Source organism: Odontesthes bonariensis, chromosome 17 (assembly GCF_027942865.1).
Source record: "Odontesthes bonariensis isolate fOdoBon6 chromosome 17, fOdoBon6.hap1, whole genome shotgun sequence".
Classification (NCBI taxonomy): domain Eukaryota; kingdom Metazoa; phylum Chordata; class Actinopteri; order Atheriniformes; family Atherinopsidae; genus Odontesthes; species Odontesthes bonariensis.
The window spans coordinates 36,512,196-36,533,890 of NC_134522.1; the positions used below are offsets into that span (position 1 = coordinate 36,512,196).

At 54.1% G+C, this 21,695-nt stretch overlaps 1 protein-coding gene across 1 annotated transcript in view; it reads left to right on the forward strand.

The window, feature by feature from the left end:
- The window catches only part of sec23a (Sec23 homolog A, coat complex II component), a 64,386-nt gene continuing 42,691 nt past the window's right edge, over positions 1 to 21,695 (forward strand). Inside the window, exons 1-3 of the mRNA XM_075448522.1 lie at positions 1 to 77; positions 956 to 1,228; positions 16,297 to 16,354. Coding sequence (XP_075304637.1) covers positions 1,008 to 1,228; positions 16,297 to 16,354 — 279 coding nt within the window. The 5' untranslated portion in view covers positions 1 to 77; positions 956 to 1,007. The remainder of the gene's footprint in view (positions 78 to 955; positions 1,229 to 16,296; positions 16,355 to 21,695) is intronic.

Consider the following 21,695-nt stretch of genomic DNA (forward strand, 5'->3'; position numbering starts at 1 on the left):
CTTGACGTGGCGTCGGCCGGCCGCCATATTGCTTTGCTACGTAGTCAGCTGAGAGGAGCTGCGGCGGCGGAGCAGCGGTAAGTCCCTGTTTTCCTCACCTGGACTCCGCCAGGCCCCCTTTCTGTGCCCCCTATCTGTGCCCCCTATCTGTGCCCCCTGTCTGTGCCCCCTGTAGCTGCCGTTCTCTAACCGTGTGGAGGCTACCTGAGCTCACGGTGGTAGAAACGGTCCTGTTTGTGTTTTAGCTTGTTTGGGTCCAGCTGTACCTGACGGTGTCACTCAGTCGGCTGACGGCAGCTTGTGTTACTGTCGCAGCCTCTGTGGTTCCTGCCTGCTCATGTCCTGCAGCTTCACGCGTTTGTAAATCGGTGAGAAGAAGGGAGAGTTTAGCTGTGACGGAGCCACGCAGGGACTCAGGCCTCCTACCGACCTGTGCTCTATAAAAACTTTGTTTTCACGCCTAGTTCCTGGGGGAGCCTTCTGGGAATGTTCTCCTGTTCTGCTCAACACTCCACCAAGTTTCTTACTTTGCTTTGTGTGCATGTGGTCCGCACGGAAGTGAAAGATCAGCGCTTCTGGTGGTCTTTCTGTGTCTCCAGCTTCAAACAACACACTTGATTAAATTGTAAAATGAAGCTCATCAGCAGGACAGCACAGCAGAGCATCACTGCCCTGCAGACTGATGTGAACATACTCTCACTTCCTGTTCCAGCTGATGACCTGCTGAGATAAAGCATGTCACACATCACTTTGTGTGCCGTGTCCAGTTGTTTTTATAAAAATTCAACGTGAACCTCATGGATATCAGCTCCTGTTAGTCTGTGTGTCAATATCATCTGAGCAGACATGTCGGTCCAAAACGGATGAACAAACTTAAAACTGAATTAAAGCTTTATCTTTCATGGGTGATCTGGTAGATACTCAGGTTTCAGGTCTGTCCCTGCTATCCCCCCAGCTTTTCTCTTAAAGTTTGACGCCTCTGCCTCGCCTTGCCTCGCTGTGCTGCCATGGCAACCTTCTCAGAGTATATCGCTCAGAATGAGGAGCGTGATGGCATTCGCTTCAGCTGGAACGTGTGGCCGTCCAGCCGGTTGGAGGCGACCCGGATGGTGGTGCCGGTGGCGTCTCTGTTCACACCCCTGAGGGAGAGAAGCGACCTCCCTCCTATTCAGTACGAACCGGTCCTCTGCAGCCGGGCAACCTGCCGCGCGGTCCTCAACCCACTGTGGTAGGTACCACCTGATGCCCACCTGTGTGTTCTGTTCTGACCCACCTGTGTGTTCTGACCCACCTGCCTGTTCTGACCCATCTGTGTGTTCTGACCCACCTGTGTGTTCTGACCCACGTGTCTGTTCTGACCCACCTGTCTGTTCTGACCCACCTGTCTGTTCTGACCCACCTGTGTGTTCTGACCCACCTGTCTGTTCTGTTCTGACCCACCTGTGTGATCTGACCCACCTGTCTGTTCTGACCCACCTGCCTGTTCTGACCCACCTGTGTGTTCTGACCCACCTGTCTGTTCTGACCCACCTGTGTGTGTGTTCTGACCCACCTGTCTGTTCTGACCCACCTGTGTGTCTGTTCTGACCCACCTACGTGTTCTGACCCACCTGCGTGTTCTGACCCACCTGTCTGTTCTGACCCACCTGCGTGTTCTGACCCACCTGCGTGTTCTGACCCACCTGTCTGTTCTGACCCACCTGTGTGTTCTGACCCACCTGCCTGTTCTGACCCACCTGTCTGATCTGACCCACCTGTCTGTTCTGACCCACCTGTCTGATCTGACCCACCTGTCTGATCTGACCCACCTGTCTGTTCTGACCCAACTGTCTGTTCTGACCCACCTGTCTGTTCTGACCCACCTGTCTGTTCTGACCCAACTGTGTGTTCTGACCCACCTGTCTGTTCTGACCCACCTGTGTGTGTGTTCTGACCCACCTGTCTGTTCTGACCCACCTGCTTGTTCTGACCCACCTGCGTGTTCTGACCCACCTGCGTGTTCTGACCCACCTGTCTGTTCTGACCCACCTGTGTCTTCTGACCCACCTGTCTGTTCTGACCCACCTGTGTGATCTGACCCACCTGTCTGTTCTGACCCACCTGCGTGTTCTGACCCACCTGTGTATTCTGACCCACCTGTGTATTCTGACCCACCTGTCTGTTCTGACCCACGTGTCTGTTCTGACCCACCTGCGTGTTCTGACCCACCTGTTTGTTCTGACCCACCTGCGTGTTCTGACCCACCTGTGTGATCTGACCCACCTGCGTGTTCTGACCCACCTGTGTGTTCTGACCCACCTGTCTGTTCTGACCCACCTGCGTGTTCTGACCCACCTGTGTGTTCTGACCCACCTGTCTGTTCTGACCCACCTGTGTGTTCTGACCCACGTGTCTGTTCTGACCCACCTGCGTGTTCTGACCCACCTGTTTGTTCTGACCCACCTGCGTGTTCTGACCCACCTGTCTGTTCTGACCCACCTGTCTGTTCTGACCCACCTGCGTGTTCTGACCCACCTGTGTGTTCTGACCCACGTGTCTGTTCTGACCCACCTGCGTGTTCTGACCCACCTGTCTGTTCTGACCCACCTGTTTGTTCTGACCCACCTGTGTGTTCTGACCCACCTGTCTTTTCTGACCCACCTGTGTGTTCTGACCCACCTGCGTGTTCTGACCCACCTGTCTGTTCTGACCCACCTGTCTGTTCTGACCCACCTGCGTGTTCTGACCCACCTGCGTGTTCTGACCCACCTGTTTGTTCTGACCCACCTGCGTGTTCTGACCCACCTGTGTGATCTGACCCACCTGCGTGTTCTGACCCACCTGTGTGATCTGACCCACCTGCGTGTTCTGACCCACCTGTCTGTTCTGACCCACCTGTGTGTGTGTTCTGACCCACCTGCGTGTTCTGACCCACCTGTCTGTTCTGACCCACCTGTCTGTTCTGACCCACCTGTGTGTGTGTTCTGACCCACCTGTGTGTTCTGACCCACCTGCGTGTTCTGACCCACCTGTCTGTTCTGACCCACCTGTGTGTGTGTTCTGACCCACCTGTGTCTTCTGACCCAACTGTGTGTTCTGACCCACCTGTCTGTTCTGACCCACCTGTGTCTTCTGACCCACCTGTGTGTGTGTTCTGACCCACCTGCTTGTTCTGACCCACCTGCGTGTTCTGACCCACCTGCGTGTTCTGACCCACCTGTCTGTTCTGACCCACCTGTGTCTTCTGACCCACCTGTCTGTTCTGACCCACCTGTGTGATCTGACCCACCTGTGTGATCTGACCCACCTGTCTGTTCTGACCCACCTGTCTGTTCTGACCCACCTGCGTGTTCTGACCCACCTGTCTGTTCTGACCCACCTGTGTGATCTGACCCACCTGTCTGTTCTGACCCACCTGCGTGTTCTGACCCACCTGCGTGTTCTGACCCACCTGTGTATTCTGACCCACCTGTCTGTTCTGACCCACCTGTGTGTGTGTTCTGACCCACCTGTCTGTTCTGACCCACCTGTCTCTTCTGACCCACCTGTGTGATCTGACCCACGTGTCTGTTCTGACCCACCTGCGTGTTCTGACCCACCTGTTTGTTCTGACCCACCTGCGTGTTCTGACCCACCTGTGTGATCTGACCCACCTGCGTGTTCTGACCCACCTGTCTGTTCTGACCCACCTGTCTGTTCTGACCCACCTGTGTGTTCTGACCCACCTGTTTGTTTTGACCCACCTGTGTGTCTGTTCTGACCCACCTGCGTGTTCTGACCCACCTGTGTGTTCTGACCCACCTGCGTGTTCTGACCCACCTGTCTGTTCTGACCTACCTGCGTGTTCTGACCCACCTGCGTGATCTGACCCACCTGTGTGATCTGACCCACCTGTGTGTTCTGACCCACCTGTCTGTTCTGACCCACCTGTGTGTTCTGACCCACCTGCGTGTTCTGACCCACCTGTGTGATCTGACCCACCTGTCTGTTCTGACCCACCTGTGTGTGTGTTCTGACCCACCTGCGTGTTCTGACCCACCTGTCTGATCTGACCCACCTTTGTGTTCTGACCCACCTGTCTGTTCTGACCCACCTGTGTGTGTGTTCTGACCCACCTGCGTGTTCTGACCCACCTGTCTGTTCTGACCCACCTGTGTGTGTGTTCTGACCCACCTGTCTGTTCTGACCCACCTGCGTGTTCTGACCCACCTGTCTGATCTGACCCACCTGTCTGTTCTGACCCACCTGTCTGTTCTGACCCACCTGTGTGTTCTGACCCACCTGCCTGTTCTGACCCACCTGTCTGATCTGACCCACCTGTCTGTTCTGACCCACCTGTCTGATCTGACCCACCTGTCTGATCTGACCCACCTGTCTGTTCTGACCCACCTGTCTGTTCTGACCCACCTGTCTGTTCTGACCCAACTGTGTGTTCTGACCCACCTGTCTGTTCTGACCCACCTGTGTGTGTGTTCTGACCCACCTGTCTGTTCTGACCCTCCTGCTTGTTCTGACCCACCTGCGTGTTCTGACCCACCTGCGTGTTCTGACCCACCTGTCTGTTCTGACCCACCTGTGTCTTCTGACCCACCTGTCTGTTCTGACCCACCTGTGTGATCTGACCCACCTGTCTGTTCTGACCCACCTGCGTGTTCTGACCCACCTGTGTATTCTGACCCACCTGTGTATTCTGACCCACCTGTCTGTTCTGACCCACCTGCGTGTTCTGACCCACCTGTTTGTTCTGACCCACCTGCGTGTTCTGACCCACCTGTGTGATCTGACCCACCTGCGTGTTCTGACCCACCTGTGTGTTCTGACCCACCTGTCTGTTCTGACCCACCTGCGTGTTCTGACCCACCTGTGTGTTCTGACCCACCTGTCTGTTCTGACCCACCTGTGTGTTCTGACCCACGTGTCTGTTCTGACCCACCTGCGTGTTCTGACCCACCTGTTTGTTCTGACCCACCTGCGTGTTCTGACCCACCTGTCTGTTCTGACCCACCTGTCTGTTCTGACCCACCTGCGTGTTCTGACCCACCTGTGTGTTCTGACCCACGTGTCTGTTCTGACCCACCTGCGTGTTCTGACCCACCTGTCTGTTCTGACCCACCTGTTTGTTCTGACCCACCTGTGTGTTCTGACCCACCTGTCTTTTCTGACCCACCTGTGTGTTCTGACCCACCTGCGTGTTCTGACCCACCTGTCTGTTCTGACCCACCTGTCTGTTCTGACCCACCTGTGTGTTCTGACCCACCTGTTTGTTCTGACCCACCTGCGTGTTCTGACCCACCTGCGTGTTCTGACCCACCTGCGTGATCTGACCCACCTGCGTGTTCTGACCCACCTGTGTGATCTGACCCACCTGCGTGTTCTGACCCACCTGTCTGTTCTGACCCACCTGTGTGTGTGTTCTGACCCACCTGCGTGTTCTGACCCACCTGTCTGTTCTGACCCACCTGTGTGTGTGTTCTGACCCACCTGTGTGTTCTGACCCACCTGCGTGTTCTGACCCACCTGTCTGTTCTGACCCACCTGTGTGTGTGTTCTGACCCACCTGTGTGTTCTGACCCACCTGTCTGATCTGACCCACCTGTCTGTTCTGACCCACCTGTGTCTTCTGACCCAACTGTGTGTTCTGACCCACCTGTCTGTTCTGACCCACCTGTGTCTTCTGACCCACCTGTGTGTGTGTTCTGACCCACCTGCTTGTTCTGACCCACCTGCGTGTTCTGACCCACCTGCGTGTTCTGACCCACCTGTCTGTTCTGACCCACCTGTGTCTTCTGACCCACCTGTCTGTTCTGACCCACCTGTGTGATCTGACCCACCTGTGTGATCTGACCCACCTGTCTGTTCTGACCCACCTGCGTGTTCTGACCCACCTGTGTCTTCTGACCCACCTTTGTGTTCTGACCCACCTGCGTGTTCTGACCCACCTGTCTGTTCTGACCCACCTGTGTGATCTGACCCACCTGTCTGTTCTGACCCACCTGCGTGTTCTGACCCACCTGCGTGTTCTGACCCACCTGTGTATTCTGACCCACCTGTCTGTTCTGACCCACCTGTGTGTGTGTTCTGACCCACCTGTCTGTTCTGACCCACCTGTCTCTTCTGACCCACCTGTGTGATCTGACCCACGTGTCTGTTCTGACCCACCTGCGTGTTCTGACCCACCTGTTTGTTCTGACCCACCTGCGTGTTCTGACCCACCTGTGTGATCTGACCCACCTGCGTGTTCTGACCCACCTGTCTGTTCTGACCCACCTGTCTGTTCTGACCCACCTGTGTGTTCTGACCCACGTGTCTGTTCTGACCCACCTGTTTGTTTTGACCCACCTGTGTGTCTGTTCTGACCCACCTGCGTGTTCTGACCCACCTGTGTGTTCTGACCCACCTGCGTGTTCTGACCCACCTGTCTGTTCTGACCTACCTGCGTGTTCTGACCCACCTGCGTGATCTGACCCACCTGTGTGATCTGACCCACCTGTGTGTTCTGACCCACCTGTCTGTTCTGACCCACCTGCGTGTTCTGACCCACCTGCGTGTTCTGACCCACCTGTGTGATCTGACCCACCTGTCTGTTCTGACCCACCTGTGTGTGTGTTCTGACCCACCTGCGTGTTCTGACCCACCTGTCTGATCTGACCCACCTTTGTGTTCTGACCCACCTGTCTGTTCTGACCCACCTGTGTGTGTGTTCTGACCCACCTGCGTGTTCTGACCCACCTGTCTGATCTGACCCACCTTTGTGTTCTGACCCACCTGTCTGTTCTGACCCACCTGTGTGTGTGTTCTGACCCACCTGCGTGTTCTGACCCACCTGTCTGATCTGACCCACCTTTGTGTTCTGACCCACCTGTCTGTTCTGACCCACCTGTGTGTGTGTTCTGACCCACCTGTGTGTTCTGACCCACCTGCGTGTTCTGACCCACCTGTCTGTTCTGACCCACCTGTGTGTGTGTTCTGACCCACCTGTCTGTTCTGACCCACCTGCGTGTTCTGACCCACCTGTCTGATCTGACCCACCTGTCTGTTCTGACCCACCTGTGTCTTCTGACCCAACTGTGTGTTCTGACCCACCTGTCTGTTCTGACCCACCTGTGTCTTCTGACCCACCTGTGTGTGTGTTCTGACCCACCTGTGTGTTCTGACCCACCTGCGTGTTCTGACCCACCTGCGTGTTCTGACCCACCTGTCTGTTCTGACCCACCTGTGTGATCTGACCCACCTGTGTGATCTGACCCACCTGTCTGTTCTGACCCATCTGCGTGTTCTGACCCACCTGCGTGTTCTGACCCACCTGTCTGTTCTGACCCACCTGTGTGTTCTGACCCACCTGCGTGTTCTGACCCACCTGTCTGATCTGACCCACCTTTGTGTTCTGACCCACCTGTCTGTTCTGACACACCTGTGTGTGTGTTCTGACCCACCTGTGTGTGTGTTCTGACCCACCTGTGTGTGTGTTCTGACCCACCTGTGTGTTCTGACCCACCTGCGTGTTCTGACCCACCTGTCTGTTTTGACCCACCTGTGTGTCTGTTCTGACCCACCTGCGTGTTCTGACCCACCTGCGTGATCTGACCCACCTGTCTGATCTGACCCACCTGTCTGTTCTGACCCAACTGTGTGTTCTGACCCACCTGTCTGTTCTGACCCACCTGTCTGTTCTGACCCACCTGTGTGTTCTGACCCACCTGTGTCTTCTGACCCACCTGTGTGTGTGTTCTGACCCACCTGTGTGTGTGTTCTGACCCACCTGTCTGTTCTGACCCACCTGTCTGATCTGACCCACCTGTCTGTTCTGACCCACCTGTCTGTTCTGACCCACCTGTGTCTTCTGACCCAACTGTGTGTTCTGACCCACCTGTCTGTTCTGACCCACCTGTGTCTTCTGACCCACCTGTGTGTGTGTTCTGACCCACCTGTGTGTTCTGACCCACCTGTCTGTTCTGACCCACCTGTGTGATCTGACCCACCTGTGTGATCTGACCCACCTGTCTGTTCTGACCCACCTGTCTGTTCTGACCCACCTGCGTGTTCTGACCCACCTGCGTGTTCTGACCCACCTGCGTGTTCTGACCCACCTGTGTATTCTGACCCACCTGTCTGTTCTGACCCACCTGTGTGTGTGTTCTGACCCACCTGTCTGTTCTGACCCACCTGTCTCTTCTGACCCACCTGTGTGATCTGACCCACCTGTCTGTTCTGACCCACCTGTGTGTTCTGACCCACGTGTCTGTTCTGACCCACCTGCGTGTTCTGACCCACCTGTTTGTTCTGACCCACCTGCGTGTTCTGACCCACCTGTGTGATCTGACCCACCTGCGTGTTCTGACCCACCTGTCTGTTCTGACCCACCTGTCTGTTCTGACCCACCTGTGTGTTCTGACCCACGTGTCTGTTCTGACCCACCTGTTTGTTCTGACCCACCTGTGTGTTCTGACCCACGTGTCTGTTCTGACCCACCTGTTTGTTCTGACCCACCTGTCTGTTCTGACCCACCTGTGTGTTCTGACCCACGTGTCTGTTCTGACCCACCTGTCTGTTCTGACCCACCTGTCTGTTTTGACCCACCTGTGTGTTCTGACCCACGTGTCTGTTCTGACCCACCTGTTTGTTCTGACCCACCTGCGTGTTCTGACCCACCTGTGTGATCTGACCCACCTGCGTGTTCTGACCCACCTGCGTGTTCTGACCCACCTGTCTGTTCTGACCCACCTGTCTTTTCTGACCCACCTGTCTTTTCTGACCCACCTGTATGTTCTGACCCACCTGTGTGTTCTGACCCACCTGTCTGTTCTGACCCACGTGTCTGTTCTGACCCACCTGCGTGTTCTGACCCACCTGTTTGTTCTGACCCACCTGCGTGTTCTGACCCACCTGTGTGTTCTGACCCACCTGTTTGTTCTGACCCACCTGCGTGTTCTGACCCACCTGGGTGTTCTGACCCACCTGTGTGATCTGACCCACCTGTGTGTTCTGACCCACCTGTCTGTTCTGACCCACCTGTGTGTGTGTTCTGACCCACCTGTGTGTTCTGACCCACCTGTCTGATCTGACCCACCTGTTTGTGTGTTCTAACCCACCTGTGTGTTCTGACCCACCTGTCTGTTCTGACCCACCTGTGTGTGTGTTCTAACCCACCTGTGTGTTCTGACCCACCTGTGTGTTCTGACCCACCTGCGTGTTCTGACCCACCTGTCTGTTCTGACCCACCTGTGTGTTCTGACCCACCTGTCTGTTTTGACCCACCTGTGTGTTCTGACCCACCTGTGTATTCTGACCCACCTGTCTGTTCTGACCCACCTGTGTGTTCTGACCCACCTGCGTGTTCTGTTCTTTTCTGACCCACCTGTCTGTTCTGACCCACCTGTCTGTTCTGACCCACGTGTCTGTTCTGACCCACCTGCGTGTTCTGACCCACCTGTTTGTTCTGACCCACCTGCGTGTTCTGACCCACCTGTTTGTTCTGACCCACCTGTCTGTTCTGACCCACCTGCGTGTTCTGACCCACCTGCGTGTTCTGACCCACCTGTGTGATCTGACCCACCTGCGTGTTCTGACCCACCTGTTTGTTCTGACCCACCTGCGTGTTCTGACCCACCTGTTTGTTCTGACCCACCTGTCTGTTCTGACCCACCTGCGTGTTCTGACCCACCTGTCTGTTCTGACCCACCTGCGTGTTCTGACCCACCTGTGTGTGTGTTCTGACCCACCTGCGTGTTCTGACCCACCTGTGTGATCTGACCCACCTGCGTGTTCTGACCCACCTGTGTGTTCTGACCCACCTGTGTGATCTGACCCACCTGCGTGTTCTGACCCACCTGTGTGTTCTGACCCACCTGTCTGTTTTGACCCACCTGTGTGTGTGTTCTGACCCACGTGTCTGTTCTGACCCACCTGCGTGTTCTGACCCACCTGTTTGTTCTGACCCACCTGCGTGTTCTGACCCACCTGTCTGTTCTGACCCGCCTGTCTGTTCTGACCCACCTGTGTGATCTGACCCACCTGCGTGTTCTGACCCACCTGTGTGTTCTGACCCACCTGCGTGTTCTGACCCACCTGTCTGTTTTGACCCACCTGTGTGTGTGTTCTGACCCACGTGTCTGTTCTGACCCACCTGCGTGTTCTGACCCACCTGTCTGTTCTGACCCACCTGCGTGTTCTGACCCACCTGTCTGATCTGACCCACCTGTGTGTTCTGACCCACCTGTGTGTTCTGACCCACGTGTCTGATCTGACCCACCTGTCTGTTCTGACCCACCTGTCTGTTCTGACCCACCTGTCTGTTCTGACCCACCTGTCTGTTCTGACCCACCTGTGTGTTCTGACCCACCTGCGTGTTCTGACCCACCTGTCTTTTCTGACCCACCTGTGTGTGTGTTCTGACCCACCTGTGTGTTCTGACCCACCTGTCTTTTCTGACCCACCTGTGTGTGTGTTCTGACCCACCTGTGTGTTCTGACCCACCTGTGTGTGTGTTCTGACCCACCTGTTTGTTCTGACCCACCTGCGTGTTCTGACCCACCTGTGTGTTCTGACCCACCTGTTTGTTCTGACCCACCTGCGTGTTCTGACCCACCTGCGTGTTCTGACCCACCTGCGTGTTCTGACCCACCTGTGTGTTCTGACCCACCTGTCTTTTCTGACCCACCTGTGTTTTCTGACCCACCTGTGTTTTCTGACCCACCTGTGTGTTCTGACCAACCTGCCTGTTCTGACCCACCTGCGTGTTCTGACCCACCTGCGTGTTCTGACCCACCTGTTTGTTCTGACCCACCTGCGTGTTCTGACCCACCTGTCTGTTCTGACCCACCTGCGTGTTCTGACCCGCCTGTCTGTTCTGACCCACCTGTGTGATCTGACCCACCTGCGTGTTCTGACCCACCTGCGTGTTCTGACCCACCTGTGTGTTCTGACCCACCTGCGTGTTCTGACCCACCTGCGTGTTCTGACCCACCTGTCTGTTTTGACCCACCTGTGTGTGTGTTCTGACCCACGTGTCTGTTCTGACCCACCTGCGTGTTCTGACCCACCTGTCTGTTCTGACCCACCTGCGTGTTCTGACCCACCTGTCTGATCTGACCCACCTGTGTGTTCTGACCCACCTGTGTGTTCTGACCCACGTGTCTGTTCTGACCCACCTGCGTGTTCTGACCCACCTGTCTGTTCTGACCCACCTGCGTGTTCTGACCCACCTGTCTGATCTGATCCACCTGTCTGTTCTGACCCACCTGTCTGTTCTGACCCACCTGTGTGTTCTGACCCACCTGCGTGTTCTGACCCACTTGTCTTTTCTGACCCACCTGTGTGTGTGTTCTGACCCACCTGTTTGTTCTGACCCACCTGTGTGTTCTGACCCACCTGTCTTTTCTGACCCACCTGTGTGTGTGTTCTGACCCACCTGTGTGTTCTGACCCACCTGTCTTTTCTGACCCACCTGTGTGTGTGTTCTGACCCACCTGTGTGTTCTGACCCACCTGTGTGTGTGTTCTGACCCACCTGTGTGTTCTGACCCACCTGTCTTTTCTGACCCCCCTGTGTGTGTGTTCTGACCCACCTGTCTTTTCTGACCCACCTGTGTGTGTGTTCTGACCCACCTGTCTTTTCTGACCCACCTGTGTGTGTGTTCTGACCCACCTGTGTGTGTGTTCTGACCCACCTGTTTGTTCTGACCCACCTGCGTGTTCTGACCCACCTGCGTGTTCTGACCCACCTGCGTGTTCTGACCCACCTGTCTTTTCTGACCCACCTGTGTTTTCTGACCCACCTGTGTTTTCTGACCCACCTGTGTGTTCTGACCAACCTGCCTGTTCTGACCCACCTGCGTGTTCTGACCCACCTGCGTGTTCTGACCCACCTGTTTGTTCTGACCCACCTGCGTGTTCTGACCCACCTGTCTGTTCTGACCCACCTGCGTGTTCTGACCCGCCTGTCTGTTCTGACCCACCTGTGTGATCTGACCCACCTGCGTGTTCTGACCCACCTGCGTGTTCTGACCCACCTGTGTGTTCTGACCCACCTGCGTGTTCTGACCCACCTGCGTGTTCTGACCCACCTGTCTGTTTTGACCCACCTGTGTGTGTGTTCTGACCCACGTGTCTGTTCTGACCCACCTGCGTGTTCTGACCCACCTGTCTGTTCTGACCCACCTGCGTGTTCTGACCCACCTGTCTGATCTGACCCACCTGTGTGTTCTGACCCACCTGTGTGTTCTGACCCACGTGTCTGTTCTGACCCACCTGCGTGTTCTGACCCACCTGTCTGTTCTGACCCACCTGCGTGTTCTGACCCACCTGTCTGATCTGATCCACCTGTCTGTTCTGACCCACCTGTCTGTTCTGACCCACCTGTGTGTTCTGACCCACCTGCGTGTTCTGACCCACTTGTCTTTTCTGACCCACCTGTGTGTGTGTTCTGACCCACCTGTTTGTTCTGACCCACCTGTGTGTTCTGACCCACCTGTCTTTTCTGACCCACCTGTGTGTGTGTTCTGACCCACCTGTGTGTTCTGACCCACCTGTCTTTTCTGACCCACCTGTGTGTGTGTTCTGACCCACCTGTGTGTTCTGACCCACCTGTGTGTGTGTTCTGACCCACCTGTGTGTTCTGACCCACCTGTCTTTTCTGACCCCCCTGTGTGTGTGTTCTGACCCACCTGTCTTTTCTGACCCACCTGTGTGTGTGTTCTGACCCACCTGTCTTTTCTGACCCACATGTGTGTGTGTTCTGACCCACCTGTGTGTGTGTTCTGACCCACCTGTTTGTTCTGACCCACCTGCGTGTTCTGACCCACCTGTGTGTTCTGACCCACCTGTTTGTTCTGACCCACCTGCGTGTTCTGACCCACCTGTGTGTTCTGACCCACCTGTGTGTTCTGACCCACCTGTCTTTTCTGACCCACCTGTGTTTTCTGACCCACCTGTGTTTTCTGACCCACCTGTGTGTTCTGACCAACCTGCCTGTTCTGACCCACCTGCGTGTTCTGACCCACCTGCGTGTTCTGACCCACCTGTCTGTTCTGACCCACATGTGTGTTCTGACCCACCTGTCTGTTCTGACCCACATGTGTGTTCTGACCCACCTGCCTTTTCTGACCCTCCTGTCTTTTCTGACCCACCTGTGTGTTCTGACCCACCTGTCTGTTTTGACCCACCTGTGTGTGTGTTCTGACCCACGTGTCTGTTCTGACCCACCAGTTTGTTTTGACTCACCTGTTTGTTCTGACCCACCTGTCTGTTCTGACCCACCTGTCTGTTCTGACCCACCTGTGTGTTCTGACCCACCTGTGTGTTCTGACCCACCTGTCTGTTCTGACCCACCTGTGTGTGTGTTCTGACCCACCTGCGTGTTCTGACCCACCTGTCTGTTCTGACCCACCTGTGTGTTCTGACCCACCTGTTTGTTCTGACCCACCTGCGTGTTCTGACCACCTGTTTGTTCTGACCCACCTGCGTGTTCTGACCCACCTGTGTGATCTGACCCACCTGTGTGATCTGACCCACCTGTCTGTTCTGACCCACCTGTGTTTATGTTCTGACCCACCTGCGTGTTCTGACCCACCTGTCTGTTTTGACCCACCTGTGTGTGTGTTCTGACCCACGTGTCTGTTCTGACCCACCTGTGTGTTCTGACCCACCTGCGTGTTCTGACCCACCTGTCTTTTCTGACCCACCTGTCTTTTCTGACCCACCTGTCTGTTCTGACCCACCTGTGTTTTCTGACCCACCTGTGTGTTCTGACCCACCTGTGTGTTCTGACCCACCTGTGTGTGTGTTCTGACCCACCTGTGTGATCTGACCCACCTGTCTGTTTTGACCCACCTGTGTGTTCTGACCCACCTGTGTGATCTGACCCACCTGTCTGTTTTGACCCACCTGTGTTTGTGTTCTGACCCACCTGCGTGTTCTGACCCACCTGTCTGTTCTGACCCACCTGTCTGTTCTGACCCACCTGTGTGTTCTGACCCACCTGTGTGTTCTGACCCACCTGCTTGTTCTCACCCACCTGCGTGTTCTCACCCACCTGTCTTTTCTGACCCACCTGTGTGTTCTGACCCACCTGTGTGTTCTGACCCACCTGTCTTTTTTGACCCACCTGTGTGTGTGTTCTGACCCACCTGCGTGTTCTGACCCACTTGTCTGTTTTGACCTACCTGTGTTTGTGTTCTGACCCACCTGTGTGTTCTGACCCACCTCTCTGTTCTGACCCACCTGTGTGTTCTGACCCACCTGTGTGTTCTGACCCACCTGTCTTTTTTGACCCACCTGTGTGTGTGTTCTGACCCACCTGCGTGTTCTGACCCACTTGTCTGTTTTGACCTACCTGTGTTTGTGTTCTGACCCACGTGTCTTTTCTGACCCACCTGTGTGTTCTGACCCACCTGCGTGTTCTGACCCACCTGTCTTTTCTGACCCACCTTTGTGTGTGTTCTGACCCACCTGTTTGTTCTGACCCACCTGTCTGTTCTGAACCACCTGTCTGTTCTGACCCACCTGTTTGTTCTGACCCACCTGTGTGTTCTGACCCACCTGTCTGTTCTGAACCACCTGCGTGTTCTGACCCACCTGTTTGTTCTGACCCACCTGCGTGTTCTGACCCACCTGCGTGTTCTGACCCACCTGTCTGTTCTGACCCACCTGTGTGTTCTGACCCACCTGTCTGTTTTGACCCATCTCTGTGTTCTGACCCACCTGTCTGTTCTGACCCACCTGCGTGTTCTGACCCACCTGCCTGTTCTGACCCACCTGTCTTTTCTGACCCACCTGTGTGTTCTGACCCACCTGTGTGTTCTGACCCACCTGTCTTTTTTGACCCACCTGTGTGTGTGTTCTGACCCACCTGCGTGTTCTGACCCACCTGTGTGATCTGACCCACCTGTTTGTTCTGACCCACCTGTCTGTTCTGACCCACCTGTCTGTTCTGACCCACCTGTCTGTTCTGACCCACCTGTGTGTTCTGACCCACGTGTCTGTTCTGACCCACCTGCGTGTTCTGACCCACCTGCGTGTTCTGACCCACCTGTTTGTTCTGACCCACCTGCGTGTTCTGACCCACCTGTGTGATCTGACCCACCTGCGTGTTCTGACCCACCTGCGTGTTCTGACCCACCTGTCTGTTCTGACCCACCTGTTTGTTCTGACCCACCTGTCTGTTCTGACCTACCTGCGTGTTCTGACCCACCTGCGTGTTCTGACCCACCTGTGTGATCTGACCCACCTGCGTGTTTTGACCCACCTGCATGTTCTGACCCACCTGTTTGTTCTGACCCACCTGCGTGTTCTGACCCACCTGTGTGATATGACCCACCTGCGTGTTCTGACCCACCTGTCTGTTCTGACCCACCTGTGTGTGTGTTCTGACCCACCTGCGTGTTCTGACCCACCTGTCTGATCTGACCCACCTTTGTGTTCTGACCCACCTGTCTTTTTTGACCCACCTGTGTGTGTGTTCTGACCCACCTGCGTGTTCTGACCCACCTGTCTGTTCTGACCCACCTGTCTGTTCTGACCCACCTGTCTGTTCTGACCCACCTGTTTGTTCTGACCCACCTGCGTGTTCTGACCCACCTGCGTGTTCTGACCCACCTGTCTGTTTTGACCCATCTCTGTGTTCTGACCCACCTCTCTGTTCTGACCCACCTGCGTTTTCTGACCCACCTGCCTGTTCTGACCCGCCTGTCTTTTCTGACCCACCTGTGTGTTCTGACCCACCTGTGTGTTCTGACCTACCTTTGTGTTCTGACCCACCTGTCTTTTTTGACCCACCTGTGTGTGTGTTCTGACCCACCTGCGTGTTCTGACCCACCTGTCTGTTTTGACCCACCTGTGTTTGTGTTCTGACCCACGTGTCTGTTCTGACCCATCTGCGTGTTCTGACCCACCTGTCTGTTCTGACCCACCTGTGTGATCTGACCCACCTGTCTGTTCTGACCCACCTGTCTGTTCTGACCCACCTGTGTGATCTGACCCACCTCTCTGTTCTGACCCACCTGCGTGTTCTTACCCACCTGTGTGTTCTCACCCACCTGTGTGTTCTGACCCACCTGCGTGTTCTGACCCACCTGTCTGTTCTGACCCACCTGCGTGTTCTGACCCACCTGTCTGTTCTGACCCACCTGTGTGTTCTGACCCACCTGTCTGTTCTGACCCACCTGTCTGTTCTGACCCACCTGTGTGATCTGACCCACCTCTCTGTTCTGACCCACCTGCGTGTTCTTACCCACCTGTGTGTTCTCACCCACCTGTGTGTTCTGACCCACCTGCGTGTTCTGACCCACCTGTCTGTTCTGACCCACCTGTCCATATGTTTCAGTCAGGTGGACTACAGAGCCAAGCTGTGGGCGTGTAACTTCTGCTACCAGAGGAACCAGGTGAGGGTCCTGCAGCTGTCATACGGACATATCTGACAGATGGACATGTCTGACAGACGGACATGTCTGCAGAGACGCTGACACAGAGCATGACAGATGGAAATAGCTGCAGAGACGCTGACACAGAGCGTGACAGATGGACATGTCTGCAGAGACGCTGACACAGACCGTGACAGATGGACATGTCTGACAGATGGACATATCTGACAGACGGACATGTCTGACAGATGGAAATGTCTGACAGACGGACATGTCTGACAGATGGACATGTCTGCAGAGACGCTGACACAGAGCGTGACAGATGGACATGTCTGACAGACGGACATGTCTGACAGACTGACATGTCTGACAGACGGACATGTCTGACAGATGGACATGTCTGCAGAGACGCTGACACAGCGTGACAGACGGACATGTCTGACAGACGGACGGACATGTCTGACAGATGGACATGTCTGACAGATGGACATGTCTGACAGACTGACATGTCTGACAGGCGGACATGTCTGCAGAGACGCTGACACAGAGCGTGACAGATGGACATGTCTGATTGACGGACATGTCTGACAGATGGACATGTCTGCAGAGACGCTGACACAGAGCGTGACAGATGGACATGTCTGACAGACGGACATGTCTGAAATACGGACGAACATGTCTGACAGACGGACATGTCTGACATACGGACGGACATGTCTGACAGACGGACATGTCTGACAGATGGACATTTCTAACAGACGGACATGTCTGACAGATGGACATGTCTGCAGAGACGCTGACACAGTGTGACAGACGGACATGTCTGACAGATGGACATGTCTGCAGAGACGCTGACAAAGAGCGTGACAGATGGACATGTCTGACAGACGGACATGTCTGACAGATGGACATGTCTGACAGATGGACATGTCTGCAGAGACGCTGACACAGTGTGACAGACGGACATGTCTGACAGATGGACATTTCTAACAGACGGACATGTCTGACAGATGGACATGTCTGCAGAGACGCTGACACAGTGTGACAGATGGACATGTCTGACAGACGGACATGTCTGACAGACGGACATGTCTGACAGACGGACATGTCTGATAGACGGACATGTGTGATAGATGGAAATGTCTGCAGAGACGCTGACACAGAGCGTGACAGATGGATATGTCTGACAGACGGACATGTCTGACAGATGGACATGTCTGCAGAGACGCTGACACAGAGCGTGACAGATGGACATGTCTGACAGACGGACATGTCTGACAGATGGACATGTCTTTAGAGACGCTGACACAGAGCGTGACAGACGCACATGTCTGACAGACGGACATGTCTGACAGATGGACATGTCTGCAGTGACGCTGACACAGTGTGACAGATGGACATGTCTGACAGATGGACATGTCTGATAGACGGACATGTCTGATAGATGGAAATGTCTGCAGAGACGCTGACACAGAGCGTGACAGATGGACATGTCTGACAGACGGACATGTCTGATAGACGGACATGTCTGATAGATGGAAATGTCTGCAGAGACGCTGACACAGAGCGTGACAGATGGACATGTCTGACAGACGGACATGTCTGACATACGGACGGACATGTCTGACAAATGGACATTTCTAACAGACGGACATGTCTGACATACGGACGGACATGTCTGACATACGGACGGACATGTCTGACATACGGACGGACATGTCTGACATACGGACGGACATGTCTGACAGACGGACATTTCTAACAGACGGACATGTCTGACAGATGGACATGTCTGCAGAGACCCTGACACAGAGCGTGACAGATGGACATGTCTGACAGACTAGACTGACATGTCTGACAGACGGACATGTCTGACAGATGGACATGTCTTTAGAGACGCTGACACAGAGCGTGACAGACGGACATGTCTGACAGATGGACATGTCTAACAGATGGACATGTCTGCAGAGACGCTGACACAAAGCGTGACAGACGGACATTTCTGACCGATGGACATGTCTTACAGATGAACATGTCTGACAGACGGACATGTCTGACAGACAGACATGTCTGCAGAGACGCTGACACAGAGCGTGACAGATGGACATGTCTGACAGACGGACGGACATGTGTGAAAGATGGACATATCTGACAGATGGACATGTCTGACAGACGGACATGTCTTACAGATGGACATATCTGACAGCTGGACATGTCTGCAGAGACTCTGACACAGAGCGTGACAGACGGACATGTCTGACAGATGGACATGTCTGCAGAGACGCTGACACAGAGCGTGACAGACGGACATGTCTGACAGATGGACATGTCTGACAGATGGACATGTCTGACAGATGGACATGTCTTTAGAGACGCTGACACAGAGCTTGACAGACGGACATGTCTCACAGATGGACATGTCTGACAGATGGACATGTCTGCAGAGACTCTGACACAGAGTCTGACAGACGGACATGTCTTCAGAGACGCTGACACAGAGCGTGACAGATGGACATATCTGACAGACGGACATGTCTGACAGATGGACATGTCTTTAGAGACGCTGACACAGAGCGTGACAGACGGACATGTATGACAGATGGACATGTCTGACAGATGGACATGTCTGACAGACGGACATGTCTGACAGATGGACATGTCTAACAGATGGACATGTCTGCAGAGACGCTGACACAAAGCGTGACAGATGGACATGTCTGACAGACGGACATTTTTGACCGATGGACATGTCTTACAGATGAACATGTCTGACAGATGGACATGTCTGACAGATGGACATGTCTGCAGAGACGCTGACACAGAGTGTGACAGATGGACATGTCTGACAGACGGACATGTCTGACAGACGGACATGTCTTCAGAGACGCTGACACAGAGCGTGACAAATGGACATGTCTGACAGACGGACGGACATGTCTGAAAGATGGACATGTCTTACAGATGGACATGTCTTTAGAGACGCTGACACAGAGCTTGACAGACGGACATGTCTGACAGATGGACATGTCTGACAGACGGACATGTCTGACAGACGGACATGTCTGACAGATGGACATGTCTGCAGAGACGCTGACACAGAGTGTGACAGACGGACATGTCTGACAGATGGACATGTCTGCAGAGACTCTGACACAGAGCGTGACAGATGGACATATCTGACAGACGGACATGTCTGACAGATGGACATGTCTTTAGAGACGCTGACACAGAGCGTGACAGACGGACATGTATGACAGATGGACATGTCTGACAGATGGACATGTCTGACAGACGGACATGTCTGACAGATGGACATGTCTAACAGATGGACATGTCTGCAGAGACGCTGACACAAAGCGTGACAGATGGACATGTCTGACAGACGGACATTTCTGACCGATGGACATGTCTTACAGATGAACATGTCTGACAGACGGACATGTCTGACAGATGGACATGTCTGCAGAGACGCTGACACAGAGTGTGACAGATGGACATGTCTGACAGACGGACATGTCTGACAGACGGACATGTCTTCAGAGACTCTGACACAGAGCGTGACAGATGGACATGTCTGATAGACGGACGGACATGTCTGAAAGATGGACATATCTGACAGATGGACATTTCTGACAGACGGACATGTCTTACAGATGGACATGTCTGACAGCTGGACATGTCTGCAGAGACTCTGACACAGAGTCTGACAGATGGACATGTCTGCAGAGACGCTGACACAGAGCGTGACAGACGGATATGTCTGACAGACGGATGGACATGTCTGACAGATGGACCTGTCTGACAGACGGACATATCTGACAGATGGACATGTCTCACAGATGGACATGTCTCACAGATGGACATGTCTGACAGACGGACATGTCTGACAGATGGACATGTCTGACAGATGGACATGTCTGCAGAGACTCTGACACAGAGTCTGACAGATGGACATGTCTGACAGATGGACATGTCTGCAGAGACTCTGACACAGAGTCTGACAGATGGACATGTCTGCAGAGACGCTGACACAGAGCGTGACAGATGGACATGTCTGACAGATGGACGGACATGTCTGACAGATGGACATGTCTGACAGATGGACATGTCTGACAGACGGACATGTCTGCAGAGACGCTGACACAGAGCGTGACAGATGGACATGTCTGACAGATGGACATGTCTGCAGAGACGCTGACACAGAGCGTGACAGATGGACATGTCTGACAGACGGACGGACATGTGTGAAAGATGGACATATCTGACAGATGGACATGTCTGACAGACGGACATGTCTTACAGATGGACATGTCTGACAGCTGGACATGTCTGCAGAGACTCTGACACAGAGCGTGACAGACGGACATGTCTGACAGACGGACATGTCTGACAGATGGACATGTCTGCAGAGACGCTGACACAGAGCGTGACAGACGGACATGTCTGACAGATGGACATGTCTGACAGATGGACATGTCTTTAGAGACGCTGACACAGAGCTTGACAGACGGACATGTCTGACAGATGGACATGTCTGACAGATGGACATGTCTGCAGAGACTCTGACACAGAGTCTGACAGACGGACATGTCTTCAGAGACGCTGACACAGAGCGTGACAGATGGACATATCTGACAGACGGACACGTCTGACAGATGGACATGTCTTTAGAGACGCTGACACAGAGCGTGACAGACGGACATGTATGACAGATGGACATGTCTGACAGATGGACATGTCTGACAGACGGACATGTCTGACAGACGGACATGTCTGACAGATGGACATGTCTAACAGATGGACATGTCTGCAGAGACGCTGACACAAAGCGTGACAGATGGACATGTCTGACAGACGGACATTTTTGACCGATGGACATGTCTTACAGATGAACATGTCTGACAGACGGACATGTCTGACAGATGGACATGTCTGCAGAGACGCTGACACAGAGTGTGACAGATGGACATGTCTGACAGACGGACATGTCTGACAGACGGACATGTCTTCAGAGACGCTGACACAGAGCGTGACAAATGGACATGTCTGACAGACGGACGGACATGTCTGAAAGATGGACATGTCTTACAGATGGACATGTCTTTAGAGACGCTGACACAGAGCTTGACAGACGGACATGTCTGACAGATGGACATGTCTGACAGATGGACATGTCTGACAGACGGACATGTCTGACAGATGGACATGTCTGAACGATGGACATGTCTGCAGAGACGCTGACACAGAGTGTGACAGACGGACATGTCTGACAGATGGACATGTCTGCAGAGACTCTGACACAGAGCGTGACAGATGGACATATCTGACAGACGGACATGTCTGACAGATGGACATGTCTTTA